Here is a 16,812-nt window from a genome sequence, read left to right on the forward strand (position 1 = left end):
GGCTAAATTTACATACATCGTAAACAAGTATATCAAAGAAACTGAGAACTTTCTTTGCTTTGGATGGAACTGGATAGTTGAAGATCTTATACGACTTAGAGTAAAATCAGCAGTGATCCAAATCGTTCGGGGCTGTCAGTTTGAATATGAATCTGAAACATTGAATTTCCCAGCAGCTGTTCTAGATTCAGTTTTTATACCAGTCAACTGTCAAAAAAATAAAACTGGTATAACGCTCCGTTCTATTTTCTGCAGATTTGAACCACGATTGAATCACGAGATTCAAATATTTTTCAATTGTTTTGGTGTATGGATGCGTCATTTTATCTACGGATCAATCCACTTTGCAATTCCGGCGCCTTTCTTGGCAGTAACATAATGATTTCAATTAATTGAAAATTTGAAAAACATGAATAGAACACTGCTGGGGAAACAAGTGCGTTCGTTCTATTTTGCTCCAGATGCAAACTAGAATAGTGGTCGAAAATTTAGAATCAAACTGAATCACTCCTGATTTCACCCTTACACACTTATTTACAGTTTGGTTGTTCGGTAATATTTTTTACCGAATTGTATTGTAAATCTCAATCAAGTACTGAAAACTCGGTAGTTTTGTCAAATTTTACTGATGAGCAGTAATCATTTTGAAAAATTATTGAAGTACTGTTCTAGTTTGTTCTGAGTTATCGGTAAAAGTGAATCTTCACTGACTTAAGCCAAAAGTCAGTAAATGCGATTACCGAGTTCTCTGTATTTTTTTATTGTTGTACCGAACGACTCTGCAAAATCAAATGTCAGAAATTTGTCCCGCGTATTTTGCATTATCATCTCAACCACTTCGTTCTATATTTTGAAAAGAACATCTGCAGCATCAGCGTTTTATTAGGCAAAAACATTTGGACGCTTCCGGGAAGCGCAAATCAAGACGAGGATGAAAAAATCTGCTAGTGAGCTGAGGCCAAGACTGAGGACGTGCTTTTGACTAACGTGCTATTGAAATAAGAGACCAAGAACTGGTGTTCCCGCAAAATTCAGGCAAATGTAGCGATCTGTTAACCTTCCAGCTTCCAGACAGAAAAATTGGGATAAACATGTTTCATGCAAAAATTTCCCGGCCATCAAAGCTTAATCAACACCCGCCAAATCTCTTGAGCAGCGTCAAAATCACGATGGGTGCAAATCGAAAACATTTCAGATTCATCCGAAGCCAAGCCCGAAGCGTTTTTGCAAGCATGCTAATTTGAAACTCAAATGCGTCCACCAGGGCGTCCACTGACACTTTTATTAAAGATAATGATCAAAATTAGTTAGGAATGGAACATTAAAATTATTTAGATTTTTAGAAACATTAAAAAATAAATTTACTGAATATTTCGGTAAACCACAGTAAACAAATAAATTACCGAAAAAGACGGCAAAAAAATTTGCTGACTATATCAGTAATTCTTGACATTTCAAGCATTTTCAACTTTACTGACTTATTAGTAAAAATGTTTTACCGAGTAAAGTCAGCTGTTCAAAAACTCAGTAAAATTTTACCGACTTCGGTAATTGAAACTAACTGTGTAAGTACGACATCCAAAGCCGGGAGAAAACTATGCCCGATATGCAAGCTGCAGTTGGTTTCAATTGACTAAACAATTTTTTTTGAAATTGACATTTTGTTGTTTCAGTAAGATTCACTTTTACCGATAACTCAGAACAAACTAGAACAGTACACACTTATTTACAGTTTGGTTGTTCGGTAATATTTTTTACCGAATTGTATTGTAAATCTCAATCAAGTACTGAAAACTCGGTAGTTTTGTCAAATTTTACTGATGAGCAGTAATCATTTTGAAAAATTATTGAAGTACTGTTCTAGTTTGTTCTGAGTTATCGGTAAAAGTGAATCTTCACTGACTTAAGCCAAAAGTCAGTAAATGCGATTACCGAGTTCTCTGTATTTTTTTATTGTTGTACCGAACGACTCTGCAAAATCAAATGTCAGAAATTTGTCCCGCGTATTTTGCATTATCATCTCAACCACTTCGTTCTATATTTTGAAAAGAACATCTGCAGCATCAGCGTTTTATTAGGCAAAAACATTTGGACGCTTCCGGGAAGCGCAAATCAAGACGAGGATGAAAAAATCTGCTAGTGAGCTGAGGCCAAGACTGAGGACGTGCTTTTGACTAACGTGCTATTGAAATAAGAGACCAAGAACTGGTGTTCCCGCAAAATTCAGGCAAATGTAGCGATTTGTTAACCTTCCAGCTTCCAGACAGAAAAATTGGGATAAACATGTTTCATGCAAAAATTTCCCGGCCATCAAAGCTTAATCAACACCCGCCAAATCTCTTGAGCAGCGTCAAAATCACGATGGGTGCAAATCGAAAACATTTCAGATTCATCCGAAGCCAAGTCCGAAGCGTTTTTGCAAGCATGCTAATTTGAAACTCAAATGCGTCCACTGACACTTTTATTAAAGATAATGATCAAAATTAGTTAGGAATGGAACATTAAAATTATTTAGATTTTTAGAAACATTAAAAAATAAATTTACTGAATATTTCGGTAAACCACAGTAAACAAATAAATTACCGAAAAAGACGGCAAAAAAATTTGCTGACTATATCAGTAATTCTTGACATTTCAAGCATTTTCAACTTTACTGACTTATTAGTAAAAATGTTTTACCGAGTAAAGTCAGCTGTTCAAAAACTCAGTAAAATTTTACCGACTTCGGTAATTGAAACTAACTGTGTACTTCAATAATTTTTCAAAATGATTACTGCTCATCAGTAAAATTTGACAAAACTACCGAGTTTTCAGTACTTGATTGAGATTTACAATACAATTCGGTAAAAAATATTACCGAACAACCAAACTGTAAATAAGTGTGTACCGTTGATTATCGCATAGTATACACCCTCTGCGAAAGAGAAAGTGTCACAGAAGACATAAGGCGCTGTGTCAACCAAATTAGTTAAGAAGTAGTCCAAATTTTTGTCCTCCTGACGCCATCGGACAAAAACTGATAAGAAGTCCTCAATCGGTGGTAGATCTTCTGGGTCTGATTTACGTGCGCCTTGTTGTGTAAGCTCAGAGGAAATTTTAGCTAAAGCTCGAATTCCATCTGAAAACATATAAAATAAAAATAAATTTCAGGACATAATCTGCGGTTTACCTTACGCATTATATGTACTATAACTTACCATTCGCAATTTCATCGAATTCATGCTTGAGCATTAAACACAACGGAATAATGGACTCGAAGCTTGTTGCGTTTTGCTGGTTTGGAAACATGAGCTCAAATTCCTGATGGATCTAAAAATCAACAAACAAACATTATTTGCAATATTAAGACGAATTATATGTCTTACCGCGTCTTCATCCAATAAACATGGAAATTCGGACAAAATTTCAGAACTTGATTTGTCAGAGGCTCTTATCGATTGCCTGTACCGGAAAGTTGTTGTCAGTAGCTGCATTACACGTGGATATAATTCTGGGGTGAACTCTGTAGCGCATAGTTCCTCGCAAGCTTTAACTTCTTCATCAGATAACTTTAATTTCTGCTGACGAATCCGCTTAGCTGGGTTTGATTTTGATTTGTAGTTTCGGATCCAATTTTGAATAAATCCAGTGTGAGATCCTTTATCTTCGCCGTTACATTTCCAAAAGAATTCGGCCTGAAACGATTGAATAATAATGGTAGATGTAAATAAATGGAATAGCATTAATTCTTCTTATGACAAGTGAAGACTAAAAGGCTCTGGATAATTTTCTTATATAAAAATAAACAAAAACTTTTATTCTTAATTTACAACAAATCCCATTGGAAACCTAACTCAGGGACCATCCATAAATAACGCCACGCTTAAATTTAATAAGTAAAGCAGGGGCTACTCCGTTCGTGGCATTTTTTGTATGAAATCTTGGCTAATCCTACAAGTTGGGGTAATTTATGAACGTTCACTTATCTAGCATCACCATTAAAATAATACTCACTTCAACTGGTTTCCCCGGAGTATCGCATTTCAGACAATCGAAAGCTTCAACGATGGCTTTCGCCAACTTTTGTTTCTCGTTGAGAGTGATCTTTCTAGGAATGAGAGGACCAATAGTGTTGTTTGAAGATTCTTAAGCAGAGCAAAAACTTACCTTCCAGTTTTCATCGCACTGTTGAATACTTTGGGACAAATTGTACGGCAGATTAGATTTTTCTCGTTTTTCTGAAGCGCTCGCCCTTCTGCAAGCTTCCCGTACAACAATTTCTGGCAGCTTAGCTCCGATTCAAGGATACCCTTGATTTCTGAAGGACTTATTTGAATGTCCTCATCCATTGTGTGTCGTTTCTTATTGGTTGAATCCTGCAGAGGAGTCGTCGAGCAACCTTCACTTCGCAATGCCTGCTGAGCTCTGTCTATCCGTAACCATGAGCCAAGTTTTAATCCGAGATCACGCATAACCATGTCCTGAGTCAGTAGAAGGAACGTTTCTACAGTGTTTATCTGTTCATCTATAAAACATAGAAAATAAATAAAGATAAATTTAATTGTACTTGTCTGCACAAAGTGCTCTATTCCGGGTCGGAAATAAAAAGAACATTTTGAGGAGAAAAAGATCTCACTTACCATTCAATTTCATGATTAGCTCGTCACCCAGGTCTTGGCGAACTGCATCCATTTCACCAAACAGTTTGGCATAACATTAAACGTAAAAATTAAATATCATTTGATTATGTTGCTAACATAAGTAAAACGGAAAACGGCAACAACAACAACAGTGGCATGCGCTTTGGAAAAGTCAAAAAAGATATCGCTAACGCTAAAACCAAGTTACTCATAGTCATGCTTAAAATTACTCATCGGAAGAATAGATTTTAGTATATTCAATGCATAAATTCAATTTAGATAATAAAATACTAAGAAAAAGTGTTTCCGTGAATTCATCGATTTCTGAGTGTAGTTGGGGTGAGGTCGTGCCCCAATTAGCGAACGATCACTGTACACGTATTGCGAGAACAGAGAAAACTTCTATTTTTGCGGAGCAAAGAAGAAGTAGAAGACTGAGTGTCGGAAACTTCAAATGACATGCACTGTGCGAAAAGTGTTGATATTCCTTGGTATCAAGAATATTCGAGAAGTCTAAAATAATTCAAAATCGCATAAAAACGTTCCGAAATGACTTGAAAGTATCATAAAACTAATTTAAAATATATAGCGGCCCGTAACACTCGTTTAAAGTTACATATTTTCTTTGATTTCAATAATCAACATTCACACCGAAAAAAATCAACCAACATTGTTTTCCGTGCATCAAGTGATTTGACGTTTGCGGAACAACATTCCGACGGTCGACCGTCGGACCCTCGTTCGAATTTTTCTATCTTCTCGCAATAAAAAAATAACCTTATATTGTCAGATTTTCTGGATATGATACACACGGAGAAACACGTTTACTCATTAAGGTCAGTATCGACTTAAAAAGTAGAGGGGTTACGGAATTTTGTTCATTATTACCAAGCGGAATTTTGACAACTGATCTGCATGGAGCAAAATGTCACTTGTACTTACGGAATAATCGAGCAGAATATTTTTCCGAAAGTAAAGTGACAGCTCCCATTACTTTGCGTGGGAACCTTACAAATTCCAATTTTGATTTTTGTTCTTGTCAGGTGAATACTACTGAAAGAATTTTGTTTCAATTCTTTACTTTTCCGATTCAGTAAACGGAATTTAACATGTGATTGAGATAGAAAAAGAAATTTCTTTTGAACACGATACCAACCTTTAATGGGTACTTTTTCTTTGCTATCTCTGTCTCTCTGCTGAAAAATTTACCCATTTTGGGAGAATAAGTGGATCTACTCATTTAAATAAGTAAATCCACTTATTCTTCCAAAATGGGTGAATTTTTCAGCAGAGAGAAAGAGATAGCAGAGAAAAAGTACCCATTAATGAGTAAACGATTTTTACCGGGCACTGCGCGGCGTTTGTAATGTTCCCAAATGGGTACTTGCACAAAACTTCACGCGTCGAATGACTGTCGAAAGGTACGGCCGCGCCAAACGATACACCACAATGCTAAATATTCACCCAATAATCAAGTAAACGGGGTGCAGAAAGCGCGGCGGTACCTTTCATGAAGGGTTCGCCGCGTGCAATTTTGAGAAAATCAGGCAATAATAGAACGTCTCGTGAAAAAGCCTATTCTTTTATTTTTGAGTCAGACTCTGAGATATTTATTTGAGTAAACGCAGATCAGAGATGCCAGATTTGAAGACATGTCTTCAATTTGAAGACATTTGAATCTCTGTGAAGACATTTATTTCGTGAAGACATTTTGAAGACTTTTCAAAATATTTGAAGACTTATCCCTACTTATTTGAAGACACTTGAAGACAATCAATAAGCCAGCGAATAGAAAATATAATTTCATTACTTACTTCTTCTTCTTCTTCTTGGCATTACATCCCCGCACTGGGACAGAGCAGCCTCGCAGCTTAGTGTTCATTAAGCACTTCCACAGTTTTTAACTGCGAGGTTTCTTAGCCAGGTTACCATTTTTGCATTCGTATATCATGAGGCTAGCACGATGATACTTTTATGCCCAGGGAAGTCGAGACAATTTCCAATCCGAAAATTGCCTAGACCGGCACCGAGGATCGAACCCAGCCACCCTCAACATGGTCTTGCTTTGTAGCCGCGCGTCTTACCGCACGGCTAAAGAAGGCCCCATTACTTACTTATAAGCTTATAAATTCTGCGACCTCTATGTAAACTAGGTATATAAATACACAGGATTTTGTTTTTACACGATTTTTTTTCGCTCGTATTTTTGATCGTGTGACTTCAATTTGCCACCAAACTCTTCGCAACATGTTTCAAAAAATCCAGAATAAATCAAAGAAAAATCACATGATAATTAATATACGTTAAACATTTAGGATGAGTGGAAAATTGAGAAAATGTAAATCGCGTAAAAACAAAATCCAGCGTATTACAAAAGTTATAATAGTCTTTGTCTCGAACTTAGAATCTCAAACATAAAATACATTCACTCTAGCCGGTTGATAACTGCAACGCATTTTAGACCTCATACACACTTAAATTTGAGCTGTGCGCTTGTGAAAAATTCCCGATGGTAACATTCGTTTGAATTTTTTTTGGCGGCGTCTTTGAAAAGGTATTTTGATCATTTCGGAACGCAATGACCTATCTAATTTGCGGCAAACATAGACTAAATTCTTCTATGACTAGATTTAATCTATTCAACCGTTGAGCTAGAACAAGTTTTTTTTTCTAAATTTATTCTAAATGGCATATGCATACCATCATTCCACATTCCTCTAAATATCCGCCGGGAAGCTCTTTGAATTTCCCGTGGATTTTTAAAAGAGTTCTTAGTTAAAATTTCAAAGAATGTTTCGTGAATTTTATAAGGAGAATTTCCGATGAGGAATTTCTTTTCTAAATTTAAGAGAATTGAAATTGAAAATTCAGGTAAAATTATAGTGGAAATTTATAATAATTTCCGTTAAGAAGAAATAATGGAAATACTCCAAATATTCAACGAGAAATTCTTCTTAACTTCCACAAGTTTTACTGAGCTCCCACAAAAAAAATCCTTTTGATTTCCACAAGAAATTTGCCTCAAATAATTCCCATAGAAAATTCTTACGAATGTCGACAAGAAATTGAAATTGTTTTGGTGTTAAACGGATATTTCTCAGATCTTCCATGGTAAATTACTACAGGAAAATGTTCTTAAAAGAAATCCGGAGGAATCTTATTACACACCTTCGCTATATTCTTCCTTGAATTTCTTTGGAAATTCTTCAAGAAATATCTTTGGACATTCTTCCAGTATTTTATCTGAGAATTCCTTTATGAATTTCTCCAAAAAATCGTTCTAGTATTGTTTCTGAAATTCCTCCCAAATTTCCTACACGAATTTGTCCGGAAGTTTCAGGAATCTCTCCGATAAATCCTCTAGGATAGAGGTTCCCAAACTGTGGGTCGCGAAAAACAAATCTTAATTCACAGTTTTGTTATTATTTTGTCTCACAAATCTATTCCATATTTTGAATTAGGATCTAAGTAATGATTTGATGATTAAAGAACAACAAACCTGACGAGGGTAACGTACTTTTTTTGTTATACGATATTTGGGCAAGTAGAAAGAAGTCCTATACAATCTAAATCTAAACCCCGAACCCAATCCAAAACCAATCCTAATCCAATTCGAATCCAATCTGAATCAAATCCAAATCTTTTTAAAATCCAATCCAAATCTAATTCAAATCCAATCCAAACCTAATTCAATTCCAATACTAATCAAATCGAAATCCAATCCAAATCCAATGAAAATTCAATTCAAATCTCATCCAAATCCAAACCACATCCAATCCAAAAAATTGACGAAATTTGTGACAAATACACCGATGAAATATAAAGCAATTTATTATGATTTGTGCAATCTAACGCGAACTCATTTTTATCTAATTTCCCAAAGTGAATGCATTTGGTACCTGGTGGGTCGCAAGCAATATGGGATTCTGCTAGGTGGGTCGCATGTCTAAAAGTTTGGGAACCTCTGCTCTAGGAATACCTTTGGAATTTCTTCTAGGAGCTACTCCGTAAGGTCGTCCGAGAATTTCAGCGAAAGAACATCCAAGAATTCCTTCGGAAGATCCTCCTTTACTACTCCGGTAGTTCCTCCACGAATTCCTCCAGCAGTTCTTTCAGGAATTCCTCCGGAAGTTCTTCCAGAAATTCTTCCGAAAGTACCCCAGAATTTTCAAAAATTCCCGCTTAAGCTCCTCCAGTGATCCCTCCGGAAGTTTCCCCAGAAATTCCTTTGGAAGTTTCTCCAGGAATTCGTCTGGAAGATTCTCCAAGAGTGTTGCCGAAAGATTCTCCGAGAATGCCTCCAGAAGAATACTACGGAATTTCTCTGGTATTTCCTCCAGGGTTTCTTTCGGAAGTTTCTGCCGCAATATCTCAAGAAACTCCTCCAAGAATTCATCCAGAACTACTTCCAAGAATTCCTCCGGAAGTTTCTCTAGAAATTCCTTCAGGAATTCCACCGGATATTCCTTAAGTAATTCCTCAGGAATATCGTTCACAAATTTCTCCAGAAAATCCTTCGAATTCATCCCGAAGTTCCTATAGGAATTCCTTCTTAAGCCTCTCCAAGAATTCCTTCTGAAAATCCTCCAGCAATTCCTCCGGAAGTTCCTTCAGAAATTTCTCCAGAAGTTTCTTCAGTAAATCCTCTGGGTGTTCCAACAGGAATTCTTCGGGAAATTTCGTCTGAATGTTTCTCAAGTATTTTACGGTAAATTTTGAAACCTTACAGGGTATTCCTTAAAAATAAATTTGAAAGAATTCCACATGAAAATTCAGTTAAAAAATCCGGTGGAATTTAAACCAGACTCAGTATAAAACCCAGGGGAAACTCTTTATACACTATCTCGTGAAAATTTTATAGAATATTCTCTTGAATTCTATCAATTTGAATGTTTAAAAAAATAAACAATATTCCACATCTATAAAACGAGAACATGATTGAATCTACAAACCTATTGGATTTTGAAATTTCTTGCTAATAATCAAAATTTTTATATTGAAGACATTTGAAGACATATTTAAACGACTGTGAAGACATTTGAAAATATTCTCTGGCATCCCTGGATAAGAGTGCTAATCGTCTGAAACATCCGAAACATCGGTGACATTTGAATAGAGTCGACGATCGTAAAAATAAGGAGTTGACGTTTCAAAAATTGCATATCAGTGCATCGCAGAAAAAATACTTTTTGGTACATCCAGATTGGCTAATGAACACAAACTGTGCTGCTTCAATTCCTTTTTGGTTGGTAATTAGGTAATAATATAGTTTCGCAGCTAATCCCTTGTAGGTATTGTAGGGTTCGAATCATTGAGACCACGGAACAACATGTCTTTGAAGCCAAAACGGATAGACTTCGAGAAGGACTGGAATGAGTTGAAAGGAACCATCAAAGAGGTAGTGACCCTCGGTAGGGTAAATCGCAAAGAATGGGGCGATCGTTTCGGGTAAGTTTATTTTGCCATTCATCCACCTTTAACCTATATATGAAAATTGTTTGAAATTGTTATTTTATTGCGTGCGATCATCTATTAGTTTACACTATGTATCTGGTTAAGAAAAAAGTATTGGAGATTTACAGGTGGAAACAACAAACAAACAAAATCTAGATTACTCGATTTATATCAGTCTCTTTGGCGTTCTTGAACGTGTATGCCCGCTTCACTTCCATTGAAAGCCCATTCCAACATGATGGTCCATAAATTAGCAAACTTTTTCCCCTAGATGTACTGTGTCGAGGGTTAAATTATCTTGTGCGCTCCAGCGGCGATCGGTGTAGTTGTGTTAGGTATCCGGGTAGCGTTTTATCGAAGGCTTTTTCCATAGAGCAACACATTCGGAACCGGTAGTTGGGTGGTAGATCGTGCCCAAGAATTTCTTTCCGTAATGCTGCTGTCGTGTATCAATGACGAAGATAGTAAAGAAAAGGGATTGCTGACTCTTGTGCAGCAGACAGATCCGGGTGGTACACTACATCGCAATAAGTGAAGAATAGTACTATTACGGCTTGTACTAGCTTCCGTCGTGTTTGTATCGAGAACACCTTCTTCGCCACGTCATTTACCTACCTGTTGTACCCATTTTAGTTTGTAGTCGAGTTGCAAGCCCTATTATTTGTATTTGTATTTATCGAATAATATGTTAGTCTGTAGCACATAACATTTAGTCAGGAGGTACAAAAACAAGGTTTTAATTTTGGACAATATTTTTACTTTATTTAGTGGAGTCCTGGAACCACTGAAGAAGATGTTCTTTTTTGAATCAACTGTACCTGATTTGCTAAAAACAATCGATTGGGTTTACAGGGTGTCGACTACCTGGAAAAACCTGGAAAGTCAGGGAATTTCATTTTTACAATTCCAACAATATAATAAACTAAGGACACTTATGACAATGAACCAAATTTAATCCATTGAAAAGGGACCTATAAAGTTACTGAAACGTCGAATCAGAATTAATATAGCGTTTTAGCTGGTCATCAGGCTGCATAGCCGATAAACAATACTCCGAGGCAGTTACAGTCGACAACCACCTCCACTATCAAGCTATAAAGCTTTTTTTTTGTCTTTGGTCGTTGTCAGTCTCTAGAGTAAAAGTCTACTCCGGGCCCTTTTCATGTTCCCCATGGTAATCGAGCTTGTTTCTATTAATCTCTAAGCAACAACAGAGATTCCAATTGGTCCATACTCACGTCCTTAGGAGGTCAAATTAATGGTCATGTAGAGCGAATGATAGTGGATAAAAGCATCATATGGTCTACCACATGTAAGTAGGTGGCGATTGTCTCAATTAAACCGTGATTAAACGTTACTCGATACTTCATAATCATGCTCGGACGCAAGAGAAGGATAATGAACGTTGTTGTCAATGGTAATGTTTCAGTTTTACCATTCGCTGCTTTTGATGTTTATACATCAATTTTATCAGGAAATATTCTGGTTGATCTTTGAAAATTTTGTCCAGAAATTACCCCTTATTTTATTTTTATTTATTTATTTATTAACAATTACCAACATAAATAATCACATATTGATTTTCAATGCTTATGCTACTATGCAACGTCTAATACCAATAACTTCATACTGAATAAGATATTTAGATTCCGCTTAAATAAAGAAAAACTTCTTTCGCACCTATAGCTCGTAGGCGGAAGGAGTCTCTTAAACTGTTTGTGAAACATCTAGGAACGATAAGTAACGAACCTCGCGAAGAGCGAGTATATCTGAAAAAATCTCGAAGATAAATTGGAGAGTTGTTAATAATTTTGAATGTTTGGATACAGGTTAGGGTGGCTCAGACTAGTATGGAAAAAACTTTTTTCAATTTTTTCGAAGAGCCGCCCTCTTATTCGGTTCTATTTGATGCCCTGATGCTCTGGACCAAATTTCAGCTAAATCGGTCAACGTTTGGGCGGAGCTAAACTCGTTGGAAGTTTATATGGAAAAATGTATGCAGAAACATCCAAAAACAGTGATTTGCAGTTGGACAGCACAATTTACGATCAAGAACCATGATACTCATTCAGTTCTTGTAGAATTAAATACAGAATGTTATGCTGAAAACCGCGAGAAGATTAGTGTGTGCCCAGCGAAGTTATAAGCATTTCTCTGAAGTGGGGTTTGAGCAAATTTCGTTTCTTCTAGGTACCTTTGAAAAGAAATAAATTCACCCCTACAACACTCCAGTAAAATGCTAATATATTTGCCTAATAAACTCTAATCTTCTCGCGGTTTTCAGCATAGCATTCTGTATTTAATTTTCCAAGAACTAAATGTGTATCATAGTTTTTGATCGTAAATTGTGCCGTTCAACTGCAAATCACTGTTTTTCGATGTTTCTGCATACATTTTTTCATATGAACTTCCAACGAGTTTAGCACTGCCCAAACGTTGACCGATTTGGCTGAAATTTTGTCCAGAACATCAGGGCATCAAATAAAACCGTATAAGAGGACGGCCCATCAAAAAATTTGAAGTGAAGTGTTTTTTGAGCCACCTTAATACAGGTTCTGAACTTTAAATGATTTGTAAAATCAGTTCCAAGAATAGCCTTTCTATAATTGGATAAATAAACAAACTTTTTCAGATTAAAAGCATATCGTGTAGCAGCGTTGAATACTTGGTTTAGTTTTTCGTGTTTTTCTTAGTTACAAACTTAGGCCAAACAAAATATCACCATAATCAAGCAGTAGAACTAAAAGAGACCTGACCAGTTGAATCCGGATATGTTGGGGAGTACAACGTCTCAATAATACAAGCGAGTGTAAGGCATTATAAATTTTACTGCACACGGCATCAACCTGAGATGACCAGTTCAAGTTAGTATCCATCATTAAACCAAGATTTTTGACAACATTAGAATATTCAATTATATCGTTTCCCACTCTAACTGATGGTACATTCGACAAAACGGCACGTTTTGTGTAAAAAATAATCGTTTGGGGTTTTCCTCCGTTAAGAATCAGGCCATTTTGTTCGCACCATAGCAATATATTCTGAATGTCAGAGTTCATTCGATTTACCATTTCAGATATTGTGCCAGGGACCCCAGATATGTATAATTGACAGTCGTCTGTATACAGGTGGAATCGACAATGTGACAGATTCAATGGAAGATCATTAATGTACATTGAGAAAAGTAGCGGTCCGAGAATCGAACCTTGAGGCACTTCGCTTAGAACAGGAATTGATTCAGATTGTTGGTTGTTGAAGTCAACGTATTGCAATCGGTCGGACAAATATGACTGAATTAATTTTATGGAGAATTGATCTAAATAGAAGTTATATTTTAACTTGTTACACAATTGTCTATGATCAATAGAATCGAATGCTTTATTAAAATCAAGAAGAACCAGTAAAGTGACCATCTTCTTGTCTAACCCTTCTCTAATGTCGTTTTCTATTTTAATAAACGCGTTTACGGTGCTGCATGATTTCCTATATCCAGACTGGAATGGACTTAACAGATCATTGTGTGTCAAGTAGTCATTCAGTTGCTGAGAGAGTAGTGATTCGAATATTTTTGAAAGGGCACAAAAAATACTAATCGGACGATAGTCTCTTTCAGTAACAGGGTGGTCAATCTTACCTATTGGAATTACTTTTGCGATTTTCCAATCAAGTGGAAAATCTGAGGAAGTGATACAACAATTAACGATATCCCGAATGTATGAGACACTTAAAGACTTAAAGACAGGGCTGGTACGAAGACGAAAAAGTGACCAAATAGTGACTTTCAATTGCAGAAAAAGTGACCTAATAGTGACTTTTGTATGAACTTGGGTATAGAGCTACAAGTTGCAAACTAGTGTTTTATTTTTGAAATCCTTATCTAGAATGGTATCAGAAATCAAGAAAATACTAAAATAGGCAAGAGGCTAGTGACACTCTCATAAGTACCACGGAGTTGGATATTGAGGATGGTATTCGTTGGATCAGCCAGAAGCTAGGAATGTGATCATGGTACCTCATATTAGGTAATACACCACGGGTAGGTTTCTACCCGGCGTCACGGAAACGGGAAGTGAGTTACAAGTGGTGTTACAAAATTATGTTGATAACTACTATTATTGTTGTTTGATATGAGCTCAAAGTGTTCTGTGTAAAAGCCGAAGAATGATATAAAATCATCTAATTGCTTCCTAGACGGTGAACTGTATGGACTCTCAAAGCTTATACATTTTTGGTAGGACGATTTATTTGAAAAATATAAAGTAATTAAAATAATGAAGAAATTTCAAAAATACGATTTGACCTGTAATTAAACTATGGTTTAATAACAAAGTTAAATGAAGTTTTTGAGATTTTGAGCTCGACGTGGCATTATGAGGAAAATTTAGAAAATCCAATAAAACCATGGTCTCTTTATTAGAAATCCATAAATTTTAATAAACTATAATTTCAAAATAGCAGACTACAGTATGCTTATTTTTTTAGTTTATATGCTCTTTGCATTAAACTAGCAGTAAAGTATTACTCCTGGCGGGGCCAGTTATTCTTATTTGATAGAACACCACTTGGCGCAAGTACGGTGCCTTTGTGAACTACAACGTACTTGCGACGAGTGGTGCCCCCCAAGTTTAAGAGTCAAATCTGCTGTGTGTATGATCTTTCTTATGTTAATCTTCATTCTTTGATTATTAGTTACTTTATTATGTACTTTATTTATTTACTTTGACTATATAAATTTGGCATCGGATAATATTAAAGTCCCCAGATTTGTAATATCAAATGGAGCGGATTCAATATATACAATGCCATTGATTTATTTCTTGATACCATCGTCGGTGGTGACAATGGGTCTGGGGTGAGAAAGGGTCAGCGCCCTTACCGACAGAGTGGACGTCAGATAACAAAATCGTCTGAAAAAGGTCTCTTATAATTCAGTTTTATTGTCCTCAGATACATTAAATCTCTTCTACAAGCATTCTATGTAGTTGGAACAGTGGCCCATTCTCATCTTCATTTAACTAATTGTCATCCCCGGCGGAGGTAGCTTTTTAAATCCAAAAAAAATCGTATGCTTCTTATAGATCGGTGTTTATCTAAGTTTCACTATTCCTTGGAAACCAAACATAATTTATGTGAGCTTTGTCGCTCAAAACCATGACTATTTAATTTTATTGTCTAATTATATTTTACGATTGCGTGAAATATGTTTTGTGGAGCTTATTAAGGAAATTTATTTTTAATCTTTTTCAAGGAAACACCAATTTTTCCAACACTGACAATTTTGTTGCTTGGACGGGTTTGGAACTCAATCAAATGTTTTATTTTGTGAAACACATTATAGTAAAAATGGTAGAAAAAGCTAGCGATTATTATCATGATTAAAGATCAGCTAAAAACGGTTTCATACTTATAAACGTTTTACATACCCTCATTATTGATACCTATATTGATATTAATCATGGAAATTATTATAATCCAAGAAAAACACGATTATACGTGAACATTGTTTATGCACATTTTTGATAAAACTAACATCTACATTATGGTGAAGTTATGACAGCCAGCTTATAAGTAAACAATATTGTTTCAAAAGTCCTATGGCAAATTAATATTACTATTTAAGGATACGAAAACGAAACATAATTGGATTTTGGCGTTGAGAAACATCAAACCTCATTGTCATGTGATGAAACTGAGGATGTCCAATATCTTTGTCACCGGAGGGTATTAAAGCTCACGAACAGACGTGATTCTGGTTCCAATACTTCTCAATTCTGTACTCTATAAATACTATTTATTATTTATTCAGACTAAGGCCGAAGTGGCCTGTGCGGTATGTAAGAGTCTTCTCCATTCGGCTCGGTCCATGGCAACACGTCGCCAGCCACGCAGTCTACGGAGGGTCCGCAAGTCATCTTCCACCTGATCGATCCACCTTGCCCGCTGCGCACCTCGCCTTCTTGTGCCCGTCGGATCGTTGTCGAGAACCATTTTTACCGGGTTATTGTCCGACATTCTGGCTACGTGCCCGGCCCACCGCAGTCGTCCGATTTTCGCGGTGTGAACGATGGATGGTTCTCCCAACAGCTGATGCAACTCGTGGTTCATTCGCCTCCTCCATGTACCGTCCGCCATCTGCACCCCACCATAGATGGTACGCAGCACTTTCCTTTCGAAAACTCCGAGTGCGCGTTGGTCCTCCACGAGCATCGTCCAGGTCTCGTGTCCGTAGAGGACTACCGGTCTAATGAGCGTTTTGTAAATGGTCAGTTTGGTACGGCGGCGAACTCTATTCGATCGAAGCGTCTTGCGGAGTCCAAAGTATGCACGATTTCCAGCCACTATACGCCTCCGAATTTCTCTGCTGGTATCATTTTCGGCCGTCACCAGTGAGCCCAAGTACACAAATTCTTCTACCACCTCGATTTCATCACCACCGATGCCAACTCGCGGTGGGTGGCTCACATTGTCTTCTCTTGAACCTCTTCCTATCATGTACTTCGTCTTCGACGTGTTGATGACTAGTCCGATCCGCTTGGCTTCCCTCTTCAGTCTGATGTAGGCTTCCTCCATCTTCTCAAAGTTACGTGCCATAATATCTATGTCGTCGGCGAAGCCAAATAACTGGACGGACTTATTGAAAATTGTGCCACTCGTGTTAATCCCTGCTCTTCGTATTACCCCTTCCAAAGCGATGTTGAATAGCAGACACGAAAGACCATCACCTTGCCGTAACCCTCTG

General features: G+C 36.8%; 2 protein-coding genes across 5 annotated transcripts in view; one reads left to right on the forward strand and one right to left on the reverse strand.

Annotated features, from left to right (window-relative positions):
* Positions 1-2,799: 2,799 nt before the first annotated feature.
* LOC134222221 (uncharacterized) lies at positions 2,800-4,801 on the reverse strand. Its single transcript, XM_062701362.1, has 7 exons — positions 4,620-4,801; positions 4,147-4,504; positions 3,994-4,087; positions 3,366-3,674; positions 3,198-3,309; positions 2,888-3,118; positions 2,800-2,816 (listed from the first exon to the last, which is right to left on the reverse strand). Exons 1-7 carry the CDS (start codon positions 4,669-4,671, stop codon positions 2,800-2,802), a joined length of 1,173 nt encoding a protein of 390 aa, XP_062557346.1. The 5' UTR covers positions 4,672-4,801.
* A 4,906-nt stretch (positions 4,802-9,707) lies between these two features.
* Positions 9,708-16,812, forward strand: part of LOC134225253 (cullin-2) — a 53,248-nt gene continuing 46,143 nt past the window's right edge. The window contains exons 1-2 of one of the 4 annotated variants that reach the window (XM_062705164.1): positions 9,708-9,864; positions 9,911-10,067. In XM_062705164.1, coding sequence (XP_062561148.1) covers positions 9,949-10,067 — 119 coding nt within the window. In that variant the 5' untranslated portion in view covers positions 9,708-9,864; positions 9,911-9,948. Of the gene's footprint in view, positions 9,869-9,910; positions 10,068-16,812 lie in introns of all 4 variants that reach the window. The other 3 variants (XM_062705165.1, XM_062705168.1, XM_062705166.1) reach the window with 3 other exon arrangements.

This window comes from Armigeres subalbatus, chromosome 3, assembly GCF_024139115.2.
Source record: "Armigeres subalbatus isolate Guangzhou_Male chromosome 3, GZ_Asu_2, whole genome shotgun sequence".
Taxonomy (NCBI): Eukaryota; Metazoa; Arthropoda; class Insecta; order Diptera; family Culicidae; genus Armigeres; species Armigeres subalbatus.

Coding starts and splice junctions, on each gene's coding strand:
- LOC134222221 (XM_062701362.1), bottom strand. CDS start 4,671: ATGGATGCAGTTCGCCAAGACCTGGGTGACGAGCTAATCATGAAATTG. Junction 4,088..4,146: donor AGTGCGATGAAAACTGGAAG/GTAAGTTTTTGC, acceptor TCTCATTCCTAG/AAAGATCACTCTCAACGAGA. Junction 3,310..3,365: donor GTTTATTGGATGAAGACGCG/GTAAGACATATA, acceptor GTTGATTTTTAG/ATCCATCAGGAATTTGAGCT.